The 20711-nt window shown below is 51.4% G+C and overlaps 1 protein-coding gene across 1 annotated transcript; it reads right to left on the reverse strand.

Annotated features, from left to right (window-relative positions):
- Positions 1-3363: 3363 nt before the first annotated feature.
- Positions 3364-19515, reverse strand: LOC132320223 (olfactory receptor 14A16-like). The gene is made up of 2 exons (XM_059832495.1): positions 19441-19515; positions 3364-4335 (listed from the first exon to the last, which is right to left on the reverse strand). Exons 1-2 carry the CDS (start codon positions 19513-19515, stop codon positions 3364-3366), a joined length of 1047 nt encoding a protein of 348 aa, XP_059688478.1.
- Positions 19516-20711: the final 1196 nt, after the last annotated feature.

Consider the following 20711-nt stretch of genomic DNA (forward strand, 5'->3'; position numbering starts at 1 on the left):
AGTCTCCATCCATGGAGATATTCCAAAACCACCTGGACAAGGTCCCGAGCAATTTTCCATCACTGACCCTGCCTCAGAAGGTGGGGATGACTAGGTGATCTCCAGAGGTCCCTTCCAACCACAATGATTCTGTGACTCTTTGAGTATGGAGGAGAAAAGTAAGACTGAAAGAAATGAACAACGCATAGCCCTGAACACAAATGCCATGGGATCCCATGGAGAGGACCCACGCTGGAGCAGAGGTGAATTGTGAGAAGGATGGAATGGCAGAGATGTTATGTACTGACCGTAACCCCCCATTCACCATCCCCACTGCTCCTCTTTGGGTTGGGATGGGTAGAATTGGGAATAATGGAATAATTTGAGCCTGGGCAAAAGGAGTGGGCTGGGGGAATGGTCTTTAAGATTTTTGTCATAGTTCTAACTCACTAAATCTTTTTTAATTGGCAATAAATTAAATTGACCTTCCCCAAGTCAACTCTTCTTTGCCCATTATAGTAATGACTAAGTGAACTCCCTTTTTGACCTTGGCGTATGAGGTTTTCTGTCTTATTTGCTCCCCTTGTCCCTTTGAGTACGAAGAGTGGGTGAGCAGCCAGGTGGGTGTCTGGCTGCTGGCCAAAGTTAACCCACTACAGGACAGCATTGGGACTGCTGTATCAAGTAGGGAGCTCTCTGGCACAAAAAAGACCCTGAGAGACTGGGGAGAGTCCTGCAGGGGCCAGAAGGGTGATTGGGGCCTGGAGCACATTATGTGCAAGGAGAGGCTGAGAGAGCTGGGGTTTTGAGAAATCCCTCAGAGCCAAACACTGGAGCAAAGACCGAAGACGATTGGTGGGATCTCAGTCAATGGAGTTTTTCAAAATTCGTAGAGACAAGGCATGAGCACCTGATCTAGCTGGAGCTCTCTGGGAATGGGCTTGGCTGAGAGACCAGCTGTGGCACGAGCTCTGGGACTTGGCGTGTAATGAGAGTCAGTAGGAAACCAGTTTCCTTTTTCCTAATAATGGTGGTTGAGTTGGGTATCACTGAGCCCCGAAGGAGGACAGAGGTGACCATGCAGCAAAGGTCCCCTCCTCAGGGCTAGTGTGTATGGTCAGAGATGGAAATGATGGAAATGACCAGTGTGTGGGTCTGGTCTGGGACAATTTCCCTGGGGCAGATTCCCTGGGGTGTCCAGGGAACTTGACACCGACGGGGACCCTCTCTTTTGCACCTATGGTGCCTTGCTTCCTTCACCGTGTCACCTTGCTCTGCACCGTGAGCACCCTGCTCTGTGCCCCACCCTGCACACTCACACAGCTTAGCTCTACACCGGCATTGTCCTCTCCTGAGCACACTCCAGCCCAGCCCAATCCTTCCCCAGCTCTCCCCCATCTCCCCTAGCCCCATGGCAGTGCTGACCGCAGAGTGCTGCAGTGCTCTGGGCACTTAACACTTTACCTTTGGGTGACACTATCCTGGACACGCTCTCACTTTGGGGAGCTCCATTCTCTTCCCACGCTAGGCACAGGCTGTCCATGGAGATCCCCCAGGCTCTCCAGGTGGCTCGGGATTCCTCTCTTGAAGGACATCGGCTGCCATGTCCCATGTGGGAGAGACCTGGGTACGTACTTCAGTGAGCAGTCACCAGCTCTATCGCCACTAGACACCAAGAGCTAAATGTTAAATCCAACCTCCATCTCTAAGAGGTCACAACATGACAATGAGCTTCTTGCCCCTGAACCCAGAGAGCAAAGGGCCCTTTCTGGGATGCAATTCCTTGGATCTGTTCCTGACACCAAGTTTTGAGGAGGAGCCCAGCCATCAGGCAGTGCATGGGGAGATCCCTTTTTATTACTGAGATGCTGTTGCGTTAAAGGGCAAAGCAATTTGGCAGAAAAGAAACCCCGCTGCGTTCCAGCTTGTCCTCAGGTATCAGAGGGGCTGGGGGCGGCTGGGCTTAGATTCTGAGTGATGCCCAATTCAGTGTTACAATCCCGGTCGCATTCAATGTATTGAACTCTCACGATTACGGATGCACTCGTAATACCATACACTTTCAGTCTAGTTGCACTCCATGAACTAGCACAGCCACACTTAAGGAATTTGGTTGCATTCAATGAGAACTCACTCAGCTAGATTAATGAATAGTGCAGTTTATTGAAGCAACAGATGCACAAGTTCTTTTGGATTGCCGGTGATAGAATTACTGCCCGCAAAGCATGTGCAAATACCAAGAATGTGAGTAATATAGCCTGGCTAAAAATGCATTAAGTTACAGAACAACTCTACAGAGATTTCTGTCTGCCGGGGAAGCACTCGGAATAACCAAGTGTTCAGATCTTACCCAAAGGTGTCCCTGTTACGGGTTAAGAGAGGCTCAGCCTGTCGACTGACCCCAAGTGTCAAAGGTGGTCTGTGTCCCGGTCATCCCTCCTCTCTTAAGCCATTTTATACTATTTTCACATTTCAGGTGGAGTTTGAGTGACACTAGTCATACGTATCTTTGTTGTAAGTGGTGTAAAAGTTTCTTGCTTTGCTTTTAAAGGTATAGACTAGCAAAATTTCAGAGCGCAGGCTCAGTGAGGGGTGGTCGCACCTTGGAGGCGGGTAGCTTTTGGGATGGAGGTGTGTTTCGGTATTATAATGAGATTATAATGAGCAAAGTTCACCCAAAGAATAGCATTTTGTCAAAAAATGACAGACTGTTGGTCCATTTCAAGGAAAATCAATGCACATTTATCAAATTCTAATATAGTTCACTACACACCAGTACACACACTAAATAGGTTATTGTATACTTGAAAGGTCCTTGTACAATAGCATTGTCTTTGACCAGTTGCGTATCCTAATTATCAGGATGAGTCTCCACCTCCATGTTCCATAGTACCTTCCAGTTCCCATCTTATCACAGAGCCTGGCCGCGGTGTCTTCACTCCGCTCCACCCTCCGTGCAGTTTCTCTTAGAGTCAGCACACCAAGCTCCCCTGGTGTTGCCAACACCTAAGGTTGCCTGGGGAGCTTCTGTGGAATGGAACCCTTCTGTAACTGCCATACTCCACCCCAAAGTTCCTTCAATGCTGTACCTTTCCTTAAAATGCAAATATAAATTTAATTTCGAAGTCACCTCCAGCAATAATTCCACAGATGCTAGGGGGGGTCTCAGCTCTGACTCAGTGTTAGACACATTTTTATATGGGTTCCAGGTGAGATATTGTAGGTTCATGCTTTGGGTGAAGTGAAGGAAATCCAAATATTTCTCTAGGATTATTAAATTCACAAATAACGTTATCACTATTGATAAGAAAAACCAAAAAATACAAAGAAAAAACAACCAAAAAAACCACAAAAGCATGGGCCTGGTATGTGATACTTTGGGATTCATTTGTGAAGAGAGTTTGGAAGTTTATCAGTATTGAAAAACATCCATGCAAACACTTTCCTAATGGCATTCTTGAACTCCTGGTTCCTCACGCTGTAGATGAGGGGGTTCACTGCTGGAGGCACCACCGAGTAGAGAACTGCCAGCACCAGGTCCAAAGATGGGGAGGAGATGGAGGGCGGCTTCACATAGGCAAATATGCCGGTGCTGGTAAGGAGGGAGACCACGACCAGGTGAGGGAGGCAGGTGGAAAAGGCTTTGTGCCGTCCCTGCTCAGAGGGGATCCTCAGCACAGCCCTGAAGATCTGCACATAGGACAGCACAATGAAAACAAAACATCCAAAACCAAAAAAGACACTAACGACAGTAGCCCCAACTTCCCTGAGGTAGGATTCTGAGCAGGAGAGCTTGAGGATCTGGGGAATTTCACAGAAGAACTGGTCCACTGCATTGCCTTGGCAGAGCAGTAGGGAAAATGTGTTGGCCACATGCAGCATAGCATTGAGAAACCCACTGCCCCAGGCAGCTGCTGCCATGTGGACACAAGCTCTGCTGCCCAGGAGGGTCCCGTAGTGCAGGGGTTTGCAGATGGCAACGTAGCGGTCGTAGGACATGACTGTAAGAAGGCAGTACTCCCCTACAATGAAGAAGAGAAAGAAAAAGATCTGAGCAGCACATCCCCCATAGGAGATGGCCCTGGTGTCCCACAGGGAATTGGCCATGGACTTTGGGAGAGTGGTGGAGATGAAACCCAGGTCAAGGAGGGAGAGGTTGAGGAGGAAGAAGTACATGGGGGTGTGGAGGTGGTGGTCACAGGCAATGGTGGTGATGATGAGGCCATTGCCCAGGAGGGCAGCCAGGTAGATGCCCAGGAAGAGCCAGAAGCACAAGAGCTGCATCTCCCGTGTGTCCGCCAATGCCAGGAGGAGGAATTCGGTGATGGAGCTGCCATTGGACGTGTGCATGGAGGCCTGTCCAAGAAGGAAAAGACACAGAGAAGTCAGGACAGGGTCTCTGAGCAAAGCCCTCTCCATTTCTCATAGACAGCCTGCACACAGATTGAGTGTCTCCTTCTCAGGACGACACACTTGCAGCTCCCTGCCTTGAGCTCTGCTCTGTGCTGGGTGAGCGCACTAACTCTGAGGACTCAGCCCTGCTCTACAGAAGTGGACACCTGGAGGCTGCAAACAGCTCATGGTTTGGGGATGGCTCCTGCAGACGGACGCTCTGAGGCGAGAGAAGAGGATTTGTAGCAGTGACTATCTGGGAATACTCTCCAAGCCCTATAGTGAAAAATGACATTGGGACCTGTGCTCATCTGCCCCTGAGAGACAAGATCCCCGTGAGGGATTCATCTCCTTCACCTTCACCCTCTCGCACAGCCAAGAGTCAGTAACGACTGAGAAAGACCCTTTCTCACCTCAGTCTGTCACCTGTACTGCATCTCCAGGCATAGTAGTATGAGTGAGGGGGGTGGAGGGTGAGGAAACAGCACTGTCACTATGAACACCTCCTCGCCTAGGTGAAGTGCGCCCATCACACAGAAGGGCTGCTCCGTAGCTTCATACCCCATTCTTCAGAAGATGGGCTGCAACACCGGGTCAGTCATTGCATACTGGTGCAATTACGTAGGTTTCAGATGTTCCCATCACACTGGGAGCATGTTTTTTGAAGGGGTAGAAAGCCTTGGCTTTTCCACTGCTCTCAGAATAAACGCTGGTGAATACACTAGTGAGTCCCGAGAGACGGAAGGACGCCCTGCGCCTCACTGCAGAGTCTGGAGAGATGACTTGTCTGGATGTTTGGGAGGGTGGGAGGTTGTGGTTTCCAAGGGAGATCCCCAAGCTCCTTCCTCTTTCTCGCCCCTCGCGTGCAGAGGGTGATGGAGAGAGGGTGACACACCTCCTGGCTCCAACGACTAGACGAAGGCGGCTCTGGGATGTGGGTGCTGACAGCTGAGGGAGGTCTCAGCACTCACATTCTTGCAAGGAGCCATGGCACTTCTTCAGGCTGCCTACGTACAGCTGCCTGGCAGCATCTCCATGACCTTTACACCTCTGCATCGTATCTTTGCAACATTCAGCTACAAGTAAATATCACAAGGGAGTGCTGTGGCCTTCGGGAGGGTAGCTGGCCCCTGGACTGGATAGCCCAGGGAGAACCATCTCGTTCCCCACCCCTCACACAGTGCGTGCTCGGAGCCTCACGGGATAGAAGGGGACTTGGACTCCTTGCTCCCACACAGATCCCCGCACGGCAGGACCCTCAGGGGTGGTGTCTGGAATCCCTCTGAAGAACAACTATGACACAAGGACAAGGATGGATGGGTGGGGAAACATGGAGCAATACCAAGACCCTTTTTCCTAAGGGAGGAAAGGGAAGAGAGACAGCCAGGGACTCTGGAAAGTGTTCACCTTCCCCAGCTGTGCCCCCCACCTCCCAGGTGGTGACAACGCAGGGCTGTTTCACTCAGCCCCTTTGTCGGGCAGCAGGAAATGGGCACGTGGCAGGAGAAAAGCACCTCTGCAACAGTGGGGTCTGGCTGCCCTGGATCCCATGGCCATGAGGGTAGAGAGCGTTGCTGGGTGGGAGAGGAGAGATAAGGGGGGTTTTCTCAGTGGAAGGCATCTGCAATGGAGAGGACAAAGTGATGCTCCCACCTGCCCCAGCATACCATAGCAGTTCCCTTTCCCTCTGACCACATCCCTGCTGCCTGGAGTCACACCTGGGAGCTGTTCCTGTACCCCCCCATCTCTTCCCTGTCAGTGCTCACAGACCCCATCCCACACACTGAGCACTCAGCTCTGCCCTGCAGACACCTCCTGCTTGAATAGCACTGTCCCAGGGCATCTCGGGGGTTGCAGCACCGCAGGAGCTGCTCAGACCCACCCTGGAGAGGCTGGAGAGGTGAAGTTGGAGCTGTCTGCAGTCTCCACCTCCTTCACAGACAAAAATGTATTTCTCTTTTTCCCCTGCAGCAATTAGGAAACTGAAAGCACAGCCTCTGGAAGGATCCTTCTGCTAATGTAATCCCTGCCTTCTCCATCCTCTTGAAAGATCCCCTCAGGACATGGGTGAGCTGGAGCTGGGAGCAGCCATCACCCATGCAACACCCTGTAGACGGGAAAATGAACCTTTCCTGGTGGGGCAGGAACTGGCTCCTCATTCCAATGAGCACACCGAGGACTTCACGATGTGGGTGCCAACACCTGAAGAAAGGCTCAACTCTTTGCGCTAGCCAAGGACAAGCAGGGTTCCTATCAGCTGCATACATATGAAGCTTCCCAGCAGGCTGTTCACAGCCTTAGCATCTCTGCGGCTTCTCAAAATGGTTCTTGGGTATCTCAAAGATCCTGTGAGAGAGATCCTATGTTCCCTTCTGGTCAGCAGCATCATGCCTGTAAAGACACCTCTGGGAGATAGTGAAGTGCCCTAAAGATCAGGACTGAGGAAGGGAGAGACAGATCATTTCCCAGCACCACTGACTGCGCTGCCCAGAGCCCCACACGTTTGGAGGGGTCTTGGGCACCTCTGCAGGACCCTCAGGGTCAGTGTCTGAACTTCAGCTGAACCCCATCCCCTCCACCCCTCCACACTGACATACCCAAGAGCCTCAGAGTCAGAGCAACACGGTGAGGTGGAATGAAAAGTAAAAATACCATGATCGTATTGCCAGGTGAGGGTAGAGGTGAGGCAGACAGGCAAACAGAAGAGATTTCACCTTGCCCAGCTGGGCACATTGTCTCCCAGGCAGCGACATCGCCGAGCGGTTGCTCTCAGCCCTTTGCTGGGCAGAGGGAAACGGGCACATGGCAGGAGAAGCACACATTTCTTCTTCTGGGGGTCTGGCTGCCCAGGAGGCAGCTCATGCCCAGGATTTTGCAGAGGTGTGGGCCAAGGGCTGTACTGGGTGGGAGAGGACAAATGAGGGGGATTGCTCAGGGAACGTATCCGTACTGCAGGGAATGGCCAGAAGGTGTCCATATCCCCCCTGTAACAGGGTTTCCCTCAGCAGTTTCATCCCTTCCTGCCCACGTCTCTGCTGCCTGGAGCTCTCCCTGCCAGGAGCTGTTTCTCTGTCCCCACGTCTCCTCCATGCCAGGGCTCACAAACCCCATCCCAGCCCGTGTGTGACCAGCTCTGCCCTGCAGAAACCCCACAGCAGCAGGGCACTGCCCAGAGGCACCTCAGTGTTTGATAATCTGCAGGTATGTGGAAACAGCCTTGTTGAAGCTTGAAAGGTCAGGTTGGTTTGTCTACATGTGAGGGAGGGGAGGGACTTGCTGAGGTTCCCTGCAGACCTATAGATCTCTTACAGAGGTGGTTTAGGAGTCTCAATCATTTTCACTTCCCCCTTCCCAATCAAAGGGCAGAAAATTAAAAACAGAGGTTCCGAAAGGAAGGTTTTTTCTCAAGCAGCAACTTCATTGACCTTCCTTTAGGAAGGTCTCCTCTGGAAACATAAGCTGGGTCAGCTGGAGCGAGGATCTCACAGCGCAGAAGGATGGCTCCCCAGAGCCTTGTTCCAAGCATGACAGATCCATCACCACTCCCTCCTCTCCAAAGACCATAAAAATGAAAGCTCAGACTCAGGAATGCACACGCTGATGCAGGCAGCCCAAGTCTTGACTTTCCTCTTGAAAAGTCCCCTCGGAAATGTCCTGGCAGGGATCTGGAGCAGTGAGCAGCCCTGACCCACGCAGCACCCTCTTGACAGCAAAGAGACCCTGCTCTGCCCTGCTCGGTCAGGGGTTGCTCCTTCCACTCAACTTCTCCCCACAGCGCCGTGGGGAGCTCCCCAGGGAGGCTGAGCACCGACCCTGGCTGGCGGCAGAGTCCCTGCCCCGGCACACAGCCCCGTGGGTGCACAGCCAGCTTCAAACCCCTGCAGCCATCCCCGGGAGAAGGCAGCCGTCATGCCCTGTCCCTCTGACGGTCCAGCAAGGAAGCCTGGCTAGGAAGCATGTCATCCTTCTCCACACCAGAAAAATCGGGAGAGCAGTTCTGAAAGGTCCTATAAGCTGTGACATTTACCAACATTGGAAGACCCCTCTGTGCACTCATCTGCTTGCCCTACGTCCAGAGACTTACCATGTAGAGCGCTGTGAAGATTTCTCCCCCAGTGAGCTCTCAGCATCCTCCCACTCCACACTGCCTTTAACCTCTCTCCGCCTCACTCCTCTCCCCTTGCTGCCTGCAGGCAGTGCCTTCAGCCCTGCTGTGCTTTACAGGGGAACTGCTCCTGGGCAGAACTGTCTCTTTGCAGAGCTGCCTGGTTGCCATGAGCTCTCCCTCTGTCCCAAGAGCCCAGCCCAGCTCAGCAGCAGAGGACCAGCCCAAGTTGTGACTCTCTCTGTCCCCTCTGGGCTCCCTCCAGGTGTCCCTGGGGCTCTGGGGGAACCTGCTGTGAAACAGGCTGAAGGAATCACTGCTGTTCCCTCTCTCAGCTGGGGAGAGACACTTCATTCCAGCAATGTAACTTCTCATATCAGAAAAACAGTCAGGTCTAATAATCACCTTTCCTCAACCCACCATTAGGCAGGACACCCAGACAGTGACGGGCAGGGATCTCCTTTACCCTTGCTGAGGGAAAGGATTCGGCTGACTCATTCGCGGCATCACATCCCAGGTTTGCAGTCCTGGGGCTAGAAGGGGACTCAGCTCCTTCCCATGCACACCACAAACCCACAGGAGGTGAGATTCCTCTCACTTCACTTCAGGTGTGCACAAAACAGGCACCTGCATGTGAGCTCCTTGTCTCAGCTCCCCTGGGAATTAATGGTGATGGATGGCAGCCGTGAGCTGTTCAGACACAAACACCTGGTGACATTTGAAATGCCAGAGGCGGTCCAAGATATGTGTAGCTATCTTCATGCTCTAGTAGAGCAGTGCTGAGAGACAGGGCAGCATCTGGGGGCACTGTCTTGGAGGCTGGTGGGGAATCCCTTTGGCTGACTGAAATGACAGCAGATGCCCACATTTAGGATGACTGAACCTGTACCTATTTTTTTATGTCCTGGGCAGCCTACGCAGGGATTCAGTTGATTTAATGGAGTCATGTTCCCTAAGGAGATCAAAGTTTCTCTCTTTTTCACCAGCTGGGTTTAGTAGTTCGCCATTGATTATAATAATGGTGATTTCATGAACATCCCCACATTGCCTAATCAAATTCATAGAAGCTACTCAATTTCTTGGTGAAATACAGCCCTGTAGTGCTACATGAGATGCCAAGGTTCTCACATGATGGTACCTCACTCAGGAGGTTTGTGCACCCTCCAGGCTCAGGGATGTTTCCTGAGGTCCATCCAAGTGTGGGGGTGAAGGAGGGGAAGAGAGCAACATCAGCTCATGGGGTATGACCAAGCACAGCCACCCCCAGCAGTGGGCATTCCCCGTCTGCCAGGCTGAGTCATGCACACAAGATGGAAACAGCTGTACCATCCATGATTTGAACAAGAGGGGCTCTTCTTCTGGCCTTATTCCAGGGACAAACCTCTTTGTCCTCCTCCTCCTCTTCGCTCCAGAGCTCATGGTGAGCTTTCATGGCCATAACAGGGCCTTTATGACCATCTCTTAGGAAACGGTTGTCTTTTGATGATCTTCTGGGCAGAAAGAGTAGTCACAGTAAAGCACCAAATAAATCAGAACTGATGCCCAGTGGAATGTTCTAAGAACCTGACGAGCTACACCCACAGCTGTGTCTTCCTGGCAAGGACTCTGTCCTGAGCAGGGGATCCAGCCTCTGCCACTCTCTGGAGAGGGAAACCAGCAGTATCCATGCCACCGTGGGGACAAAGAGGGTGACATTTGCAAGACCACCCTTCATCTGAACTGCTTTAGCTGTGTTCTTCAGGATGGGCTATCATGCTTTATATGGCAAATACTGATTTAATTGGCATTGCCCAGAGTTGCTACTACAGAAGCAGACTGCTACTTTTTCTTTTTTTCCATAGATACTGCCATTCTTAGGGAAATCACAGAAACACCTGAAGGATTATGGATGCCTTATGGACAGAAGACCCACGAGGTTTGCATCTCAAGAAATGGGATGCCAAAGGCCGAGGGAAGGATGGTTTGGGCACTGCCATGGGATTGGGGAAGCTGAAGCGTGCACTCTTCTCCCTGTCTCCTGACACACTGCCCTCCTCATTGATATGTGCGAGAAACACCATCAACTAGGTCTAAACTCACAGTCGTGTCAAGAAAGTTATGTCTAACTGCAGCCAATGTTGTCCTGCCAGCTCAGGATTTGAGCTTCCATTTGAGGCCAAATGAATTAAGTTCACAGTACCTCCATCTTCCCCCTGACGCTGGCTATTGTGTGACACAACCATCCTGGATCTCCAGGCGGGATGGGTAAGAAAAATGTTTAACTACTGAACTGGAGGTTTTCCCCTTGCTAGAAACGTGAATGCAGCAGGCTTGAGCCAAGAGGTCCAATAAACCCAACTTACTATAGGGCCAACTAATGAAAACATAACAGAGGCTGTGGGACGTTCTCTTTAAAGACAGAGAACTTGTGAGTTTGGACAATACAGCTTCACCGGTTTTTTCCTCTCTCTTTGTAACTCGGCCCTCAGAATTAATGAATTGAATCTGCTTTGCCACTCTGAAACTGTCTCTTTGAAAAACTAGCCCAGCATGGCTTTTTTTCTTTTTTAACCCAGCTGTGTTTGCAGTATTGAAGTGTGTTTCCAGATATGGAGCAGCTTTTCAGAATGTGTGCTCCAAGAGGGGAAATAACACAGCCTGCAATTGGAAATGGGTGAAGCTGTGTCGCTTCAGACAGTATTTGGTATGCATACAACACAAAAAGGTTGTGAAGGTGAATGGGCGTGAAAGAAACAGGAAAACTGCCCATCCCGTGGAGCTCTGCAGAAGGAGCAGATGAGGTGATACAAGTGGGATCAGCACATAGACAAGACTTTTGTAGGGGAGGTTGTGCAAGGGAGTACCCTGACTTCACACAGCTAAAAGCAGACCAGGCAGTGTGCTGAAGCGATGGGGAGAAGTCTCCTGGGTTAAAAGAGCGTGGCTGACAGAAGGGTGGAGAGATTTGGGTTGCAGAGATTTTTGAGGCAGTCCTTTCAAGGTCTGACCAGGCTGAGCTTTGGAGCCAAGATGAAGTAAACAAACTCTCAAGGACGTTTTGGAATGAGTGGTACTATCACCAATAGCAGTAACAGGAGAGTGTTGTAAGGGAACTCCTTCTTTTTCTTGATGTTGATGATGATGATGAACTAAAACTCTTTCATTTCCTTCCCAACAGTTATTATTCTACATTGACAAAATAGCTACAAGTTCTCAGTAGCTAGCCTCTGGCATGAAGTTCTTAGAACAGTGGTTTTCCTTTCACTGCTACCTCTTTGTTATCATTTCAAGATTACACCTCTTAGACAGATTGGCCCCTACATGATCCCTGTTCTGTCTTTTCTCCCTATTTTTGGGAGGAGGGGGAGGTGGAATACAGGAAATGTTTCTTTTTTAGCCAAAGATGACCAAAGGACCGATCCCAAGTGAGTGCAAAGGCACAAAGGAAGCCAGAATTTCTGTGTGGTGTACCCAGTGGTTCATATGGTGCACACCATTACCTGCATTTCCCCTCTCTGAAGTGCTAGCTCTGCAGCAGAGAGCCTGGAAGCTCTGAGCTCCCTTCATCTGCCCTGCATTTAGCACGGAAAATGAAACTAACCTAGTCAAAAGGTTCGTTTCACTATCTTCACAGCCTAAAGCACCGCATGGGCCAGGAGACGTAGACCCAGGCACCTAAAGAGGAATCACACTTCTCTGGACAGAAAGATTAGGTCTCCCTAAGATTCTCCCAGGAATCTCAGGAGACATGGCATACCGATTCCTGGATTAAAGGCATTCAGGCTGGAAGGGACCTCAGTAGGTGTCTTCACCAACCACCTGCTCAAAGCAGGGTCAGACCTGAATACTCAGGGCTCCATTCAAACAAGCCTCGATCACATTCCAGGATAGACACGGTGCACACTCCCTGGGAAACAGCTTCCAGTGCTTGACTATCCTTAAGCTGGACAAGTTTCTCCCTATATCTAGGCTGACGATCTCTTGCTTCAGCCCATTGCCTCTTGTCCTTGTGCCTTCCACCATGGACGTAAGCATCACTTGACCCTCTTGGGAACCGTGCAATGCTGTTACATGTTCCCCCCAAGATCTTCTCTACTCCTGTCCGAACAAGCCCAGCTCTCTAAGCCTCTTCTCACAGCACAAGTTCTCCCACTGGGCTTGGTGGCCTTCCACTGAAGTGGCTCCAGTTTGTCAAGGTCTCTCTGGCATTGTAGGGTGTCAAAACCTAGGGAAGTATTCTGGATAGGGTGTAAAATGGGCTGAGCAGACTGACTGTGCTCCTGCTCATACAGCCCAGGATGCTGTTGGCCTTATTTGCTGCTGGCTCAGGTTTTACCTAATGTAACCAAGGACCACCACAGCCTTTCCCGCAGTCTCTATCATTGCGTCAGCCTAGTCCACCTCAAGGTCAGGACTCATCGGCTCTCCTGAGGTGCCTATTGGTCCATCCCTCCAGCCTGGGTAGGTCCCTTGGGATGGCAACCCTGCCCTCCAGTGCAGTGTCTGCTCTCCTCAATGTGATGTCATCCGCAAATGTTATGAAAAAGGACTCTCTCGTCTTCTCTGGGTCATTAAAGACACGTTAGACAGGGCAAGTTACAGGATAGACCCCTCCAGGCGCTACTAGCTAGACGCCTCCGGCCAGAGTACCATGAACTAACCGCGTCACTCCGAGGACGAGTGTCCAGCTGTTTTTTACCCATCCACCCATGCAGACCATAATATCCTATCTTGGACACAAGAAAATTGTGGGGGACAATGCTGAAAGCCTTGATGACTTCCAGGTAAAAGACCACTGCTGCTTTCCTGCGTCCATCCCAGAAAGCCAAAAGGATGGCCAGACACAATGTCCCCTGGGTAAATCCAACCACTTTCTCTTTCAGACACCCAGAAATTGGATCCGAGTGGAAATGCTGTGGAGCACAGACTTTCCTTCCCCTGCTCATCTGTTGGCCAATTTTGAAAGGTACCTTGAACATCTGGGTGCTGCCAGTCGTCCAGGAGTTCTCCCAATCTCCATCACCTTTCAAAGATGATGGAGAGTGGCCTCACTGTGACATTGGCCCTCTCTCTCAGCTCCCTGGGATGTTGCACCCCCTGTCCCATAGGCTGTAAAGGATTGTGTTTGCTCAAGGAAACCCTGACTTGATCCCCATCCACCGCTGGTTGTTCTCCTCTGGAGTTCTGCCTTGAGTCACAGAGCTCTGGGAGACCTTTCTGGGGAAGACCAAGGCAAAGAGGGTATGGAGCTTCTCAGATCTACCTACACTCGCTCTTACTAAATTCAGCAGTGGCCACAATGTCCCTTCCTTAACTGTTCCTGAAGTAGTAAATACGCGTTATGGTGCCCTTGAATTGCTTTTCAAGTTTAGACTGGCCTTCAGCCTGGACTATTGCTGTGCTTGGAGGATGCTGTCCTTGAAGACAAGCTGTACTGAGCTCTGCCACCGCGCCCTGGCAGTTTATTCCATCAGTGTCACAGCTCTGTTGCCGACATTAATGGATCCATCCAGCTCATCCAGTCCGTGCCCCTGGCTGAGGGCATTGCTGCATGTTTGGGCTGAAGCATCTCAGCTGTGGAATGAGGCAAGCTCACTCTTGCCATAAAGAAATGTGGTACCAAGTGTCCCAGACCCCTGTGGTCAAAGGTTTTGCTTCAGAGCAGAGACATGGCATGGACAGGAGAGAGCTGTATGTCTTTCTAGCCCTAGGACTACAAATGCAAAATGAAATGACTAAATTCACTCAAGTGAACATATCTGGGAGAAATTAGATCCTTCTCTGTCACCTTCCTGGTGTCCTGCCTAAATATGGGACAAAAGAAGGAATTCTCATGCTCAACTCTTTTTCTAATAGGAGCAATGGCACTGCTAGAAAGAAGCGTCTCTCCCCAGCTGAGGGAGGGATCATCAGTGATTCCTTGAGCCTGTTTCACAGCAGGTTCCCCTGGAGCCCAGAGGGAGCAGAGGAAGTGCTGCCTTGGGCTGGTCCTCTGCTGCTGAGCTGAGCCGGCTCCTGGGATGGAGGGAGCTCCTGGCAACTGGGCAGTGCTGCAGAGGGACAGCTCTGCCCAGGAGCAGCTCCTCTGCCAAGCGCAGAGGGCTGAGGGCACTGCCCGTAGGCACCGAGGGGAGGGGAACGAGGCAGAGAGAGGTTAAAGGCAATTGGGAGTGGAAGGATGCTCAGAGCTCACTGCAGGAGAAGTCTTCACAGTGCTCAACAAGGGATGTCTCTGGGTGCAGAGCAAGGCAGCTGCAGTCCTTGGAGGGATCTCCTAAAGCTGACACATCCCACAGCTGCAAGGACAGAGAGAAACTCTCAGTTTCTCTAGTGCAGAGGAGAAGGATGTGCTCTACAACAGGGATTCCTCCCTGCACTGTCCGAGGGACAGGGCATGATGGCTGCCTTCTCCTGGGGATGGCTGCAGGGGTGTGAAGGTGGGTGTGCATCCAGGGGTGCCCAGGGCTGTCCTTCCGAGCAGGGTCCCTGCACCCCAGGGCACTGTGAGCTGGGGCAGGGACTCCGCTGCCTGCCAGGGTCAGCACTCAGCCTGCCCAGGGAGCTCCCCAGGGCATTGCGGGGAGAAGCTCAGGGTGGAAGGAGTGACTGCTAGCCAGGGGGGGTTCTTCTGCTGTTGGGTGCTGTGTGGGTCAGGGCTGCTCACAGCTGCAGATCATCCCAGGACATTTGCAAGGGCACTTTTCAAGAAGGACATCAAGGCAGGGGTAACCTGGAAGGAAAGGTGCTTTGCAGGATCTGTACTTCCAGTTTCCTGCTGTGGTTGTGGGGGGAATGGTAATGGAGCTGTCAGGTTTGGACAAGAGACCAAGACTTCACCATTACAGCATTAATCATTCGCTCTTCAAGGAACCTGGTGAAGTCCTCTCGTGCAGCTCAGCCTACAAAAAGCACCAACATCACCTTTGTGGTCTCTTCAGGGTTCAGCTGACCTGATCCTTAGGACTTGTCAACACAGAGATACCCTCGGGCAGTACCCTGCTGCCCGGAGTTTTCTTCAGGGCAGAGCTGAGCATTCAGAGGGTGGAATGGGGTCTGTGAGCGGTGACAAAGAGGAGATGTGGGAAGAGAGAAACAGCTCCTGGCAGGGACAGCTCCAGGCAGCAGAGACATGGGCAGAGACCGGGACGGAACTGCCACCAGAAATGCCGTGGCAGGGGAATCTGTCCCTTCCCTGACATCCCTTGCACTGCAGATGCCTTCCCCTGGGAAAAGCCCTGGTCTCCTCTCCGAACCAGCTGAACTTCTGCTATCCAGACTGCGGAGGCCTGGGCTGAGTTGCCTCCTCAGCAGCCAAGCTCCGAAGAGGAGAAACTCCCAAGTGCTTTCTGGGTGTCCCCATCCTCCTGCAGCAGGAACATTGGGGCATTTTTCCATCTTCCTCTCCTGTCCGTGCTGCCCTTGTTCAGGAGAATCCCTGGGGTTCTCCTGCTGGAAGATGCTGAGCAGCCCTTCTTCATTAAAAGTGGATTACGGATGAGGAAAATGGTGAATTTCAGAAGCTGTCAGGCCCGTTCCCAGGTGCCAACTGCTGAGGAGCAGAGCTGACTCCTCAGGAACTACTGGGCAGAGCCCTGCTCCTCACGACACACTTGGCCAGCACAAAGAAAAAGCCCAAGGCAGGGAGATGAATGAAGGTCCTGAAAGGAAGGACAAAAGCCAATGCGTCTTTGAGGGGGAGTGGAGGGGAGGAATCAGGGACTTGGAATGGAAAGAGATCCTCAGAGCAGCCCCAACTTATGAGTGTGCTTTCCTCCTTTGAACAAAGGGAACCCCATGTCAGACATGCTCAGAGAAGGCTCCACGAAATTGTCTGTGTTTTTTTCTCCTTGCACAGGTCCTTATGCCCAGAGGGACGAGATGTCCAACAGCAGCTCCATCACCGAGTTCCTCCTCCTGGCATTTGCAGACACACAGGAGCTGCAGCTCTTGCACTTCTGGCTCTTCCTGGGCATCTACCTGGCTGCCCTCCTGGGAAATGGCCTCATCATCACCGCCATCGCCTGCGACCACCACCTCCACACCCCCATGTACTTCTTCCTCCTCAACCTCTCCCTCCTCAACCTGGGCTGCATCTCCACCACTGTGCCTAAAGCCATGGCCAATTCTCTTTGGGACACCAGGACAATTTCCTACTCTGGGTATGCTGCCCAGGTCCTTCTTTTTCTCTCTTTGATTTCAGCAGAGTATTTTCTTCTCACTGTCATGTCCTACGACCGCTATGTTGCCATCTGCAAACCCCTGCACTACGGGACCCTCCTGGGCAGCAGAGCTTGTGTCCACATGGCAGCAGCTGCCTGGGGCAGTGGGTTTCTCTGTGCTCTGCTGCACATGGCCAACGCATTTTCACTACCCCTCTCCCAAGGCAATGCCCTGGACCAGTTCTTCTGTGAAATCCCCCAGATCCTCAAGCTCTCCTGCTCCGACTCAGACTACCTGAGGGAAGTTGGGGTTATTGTGGTTTGCACGTTTTTATTCTTTCTGTGTTTTGTTTTCATGGTGCTGTCCTATGCGCAGATCTTCTGAGCTTCCCCTCTGAGCAGGGATGGAGATAACTTCTCTGGAGCAGCGACTGCAGGTCCTCTGGCTTTGTAATTCCCTGAAGGGCTTCAGCAACCCTTTTTGAAACACCACATGCCAGCGCTAGTGCAATGCCCCTGTGCCTCTTGTACATTGCAAATGCCCCACGGTCCCACCAAGCACCTTCCTCGTCCATAGCCCCATCAGGGAGATGGAAAGGGGCTCAGGAGAAGTCATCTGGCCAGCACGGCAAGTGTGGGGTCACCCCGTGGTCCCGGGCCACAACAGACCCTTTGCTCTGCAGAGCAGCACCTCCATCTCGGGAGCTGCAGGGACCATGGGCAAGGAACCAGGAACAGCCAGCTGGGACAGCACGGACATGCTCACCTGGGGAAAGGCTCTCTGGAGAGCAGGGATGTTTCTGGAGAAGAGTGGGACTCCATGTGTGTGTGAGAAACAAGACATCGGAAGGGCAATCTTGTTTTTTCTGTGCACCAGCTCAGGGAAGCTCCTGTGTCACCGGGGCACGGCGAGGGGGAAGGAGCACAGCCTTCCTCAGGGCTATTCCGGAAAGGAGAGTAGGAAACACCAGGAGTGATCGAACCAATTCCTTGGGCCATGTCCAACCTCCACCCCTGGGGCTGATGGGGAGGCTGATCCTCCTCTTCCCTCCCCCAGGAGCTCCTGTGCCCTTCAGAGGGGCTGTGGGGTGAGTGCCCAGAGATCTGCAGCACCCTATGGGGGGCTCTGCTGTGGGGCCAGCCGAGACTGGGCTGCTCTGCTGGGCTGAGCTGGGGTAAGGGCAGGGGTGGGGGAGATCTGGGGAGGGGTTGGGCTGGAAAGTGTTCAGGAGAGGAAAACACCAGTGTAGAGGTCAACTGTGTGAGTGTGCAGGATGGGGACACACAGCCGTGTGTCACAGGCCTCCTGGCAGACACACGAGGACCGGCAGAGCAGGACCTGGTCGGTTCCCTGGACACCCCGGGGAAGCTGCCCCAGGGCAACTGTCACAGAACAGCCCCTCGTGCCAGCACTGGCCGCTCGCCCCGGCTCAGAGAGGTGGTTTGTCCCTCCGCAGAGCGACACCGAAAGGCTAGGTGAGAAGTTTGTTCTTGCATCACAGACTTTGCTTGCACATCTCATGCGTGCGATGAGATGAACTTGAGTGAACAGAAGTGCCATCAGCTGTTCCTCGGGGTGCCCTGAAGACGTGTGGGGCAGATGGTTTCCCAAGGCCCCTGCAGTTTGCGAGAAACATCCCCCAGGTAACCACCACGGGAATGTGCTGCTTTGCATCTAGGACCCCGTGTCCATTCCTTGTGCCGTGGGGTACCTGAGACGAGTGCAGAGCAGGGTGACATACCGCAGGGCTGAGGTGCCTCCCACCCTCTGGGAATGGCAGCAGGAAGCCAGAGAGACACTACAATTGCTGCAGTGTACTGCCTTTGCATGTGCAGGGGAAGGACTCCTGTCTCTCATCACCCCTGGGTGCATGAGGAGTGCACGAGGCCAGCTCAGATGCACACACCTGACAGAGCCCTGACATTTCTCTCTGGCACCCCAGGAGCAAACCCCACCATCCCAGTCAGATTTATCTCACCGGCCTTGGACAGGTTGCTATCTGCTGTGTGAGGCAACTGTCTGCTAGGTCACCCTCCCCTGTCTTTTTGGCTGGCTCTATGTAACACCGAGAAACATATTCATCTCAATCGCAAATCAAATTCATGATTTTGAATTTAATAAAAATCAAATATGAAAGTATTTGATAAAAAAAGATTCCTCAGCATGTGACTCCAAGGCCATTTTATTCTCCAGGCTGAACGAGCTGAACAAATGGACACTTCCATTGGAGAAAATCATCTTGCTGGAAATTACCTCCTCTGGAAGGGGTTCTCTGTGCTGTTGGCTATAACGTGGTGTAAGGCTACCCTGGTCCGACTCAGTCATCCATTTCTCAGACAGACAGCATAGTGACATGAAAAGGTCCTTTTTTACCTTCCCATGCACTCTTCTCAACCATGAGATTTCTCTCCACACTCTTTCTGAGTGCGAACACAAGTGAATAACCCATGAACGGTCTTGTTCTTTCTGCAAATGAAAAATGTTTGTCTGTGCATGATACACCCTTGTATTCCTAATACTTGAGCTATCCAACACTTCAGCCAGGAGATTTTATTCTGCTTCCACAGCTTTACAGCACAAATAACCCCTTCTAGCGGAGAGTATCTCCAAGAGCATGGTTTTCTCCAATGGAAATGTCCATTTGTTTCAGAAAAGTACGGAGGGATGAGTCTAAGAAATCCGACTTTTAAAGACGTCCTCCAGTGGCTACAAAGGAAACAGAAATTACTCCATTACATCTATACATTGCACATGTTCAAACCAAATCCTACCCAACATTTTACTAATCACAGGGTCGTTCTGTCTTCTTTGAACTTTGAACTTACCTGCTTCATCATGCTGGCTCCGTGCTGGAGCTCATTTTCACATCTAGCTCTCTCAGCCACTAAGCAGATGTTCATGTTGGGGTTTGAAGTATGAGAAAGAACGTACTTGACAGAAGACGAAACAGCCCCGAGAGGCTGGATGTGACTGAACCCCATGAGAGTAGCTAAGGAAGGATTACACCGAGCTCAGGAGAGCGGCTTGTGAAAGTAGATGATGGCTGATATTCACTGGGTCACCAAGGAGATGTGATTCTGGGATCACTGGGACCTGAATTTCTGAAGCTTTAATGCACATACCAGAGCCATCCACATAACTGGACTAATACTGACAAAGCCAGGGAGAGTGAGACCTACCACAAAGGCTGCCTTCCACCATGCCCACATGCCCCAGAGAAGAATAACTCCCTTTGGATTAATAAGTCAACTCTTTCCTTCTTCACGCTGCTGCTACGCTCTAGAGGTGTTCTTTCCCAATCTCTCAGAAACTAGCAGTCAAAAGAAGACCAGAAAAGTGCTTTGGGATTGGACACCTGATGCGTCATCTCTCCTATCTTGATATTCGAGGACTCAGTTATCTTTTCATGAAGGTACAAGTCTAAAAAGCTCAGGCAAATTATGGTGGAGAAGTTTGTGGTTCTTTGTGGAGTGCTTTTAAAGTGACAGCAAACGTGATGCTCAGCTGGAAGTGTAGCTATCAGTACTAGGCTCGGTGATGTCATTTTCATGTGCAGATAGAAAGGAAACCAAAAAAACCCAAACAAAATTGAGAAGGCATATCTTTTACTGCTTTTACTTTTTTCAGGAAAACCTGAAAGATGATTTTTTACTCTGCCTCTTGCAACAGAGTCTAGAGATCAGACTCAAAAGAAGGAACAATTGGAAAATCCTCCAATACTACAAGAAGCTGATGCCCAGTGGTTTGGTTTCCCTTTGCCCTAGGTGATGACATAGCTCTTGATGAGTAGTTCTTCTCTGTTTCCTTCATCATTTCTTGTCGGGTTTCAGAGGAAACACAGGAGGAGTCCTGATACTTCATGTGCATGCTTCTGAAAAAAATCAGATGAGTATTACTCAATCCATCCATTTAGAAGCACAGTTTGAATAGGGTGAAGTGTCCTAGGGAATTGCCCAGCGCTCTGCTCTCACTAGAGAATCAAAACTAAAAGAGTAGCTGAGATTTTGGGTCATTCGGTGTTTGGGGGATTGCACGGTGCTGGCTCAGACTGGGTCTGGCCCAGTGTCCCGCGTGGTCTCAGCACCTCATGTGCCAC

The sequence above is a fragment of the Gavia stellata genome, chromosome 34, assembly GCF_030936135.1.
Source record: "Gavia stellata isolate bGavSte3 chromosome 34, bGavSte3.hap2, whole genome shotgun sequence".
Lineage (NCBI taxonomy): Eukaryota > Metazoa > Chordata > Aves > Gaviiformes > Gaviidae > Gavia > Gavia stellata.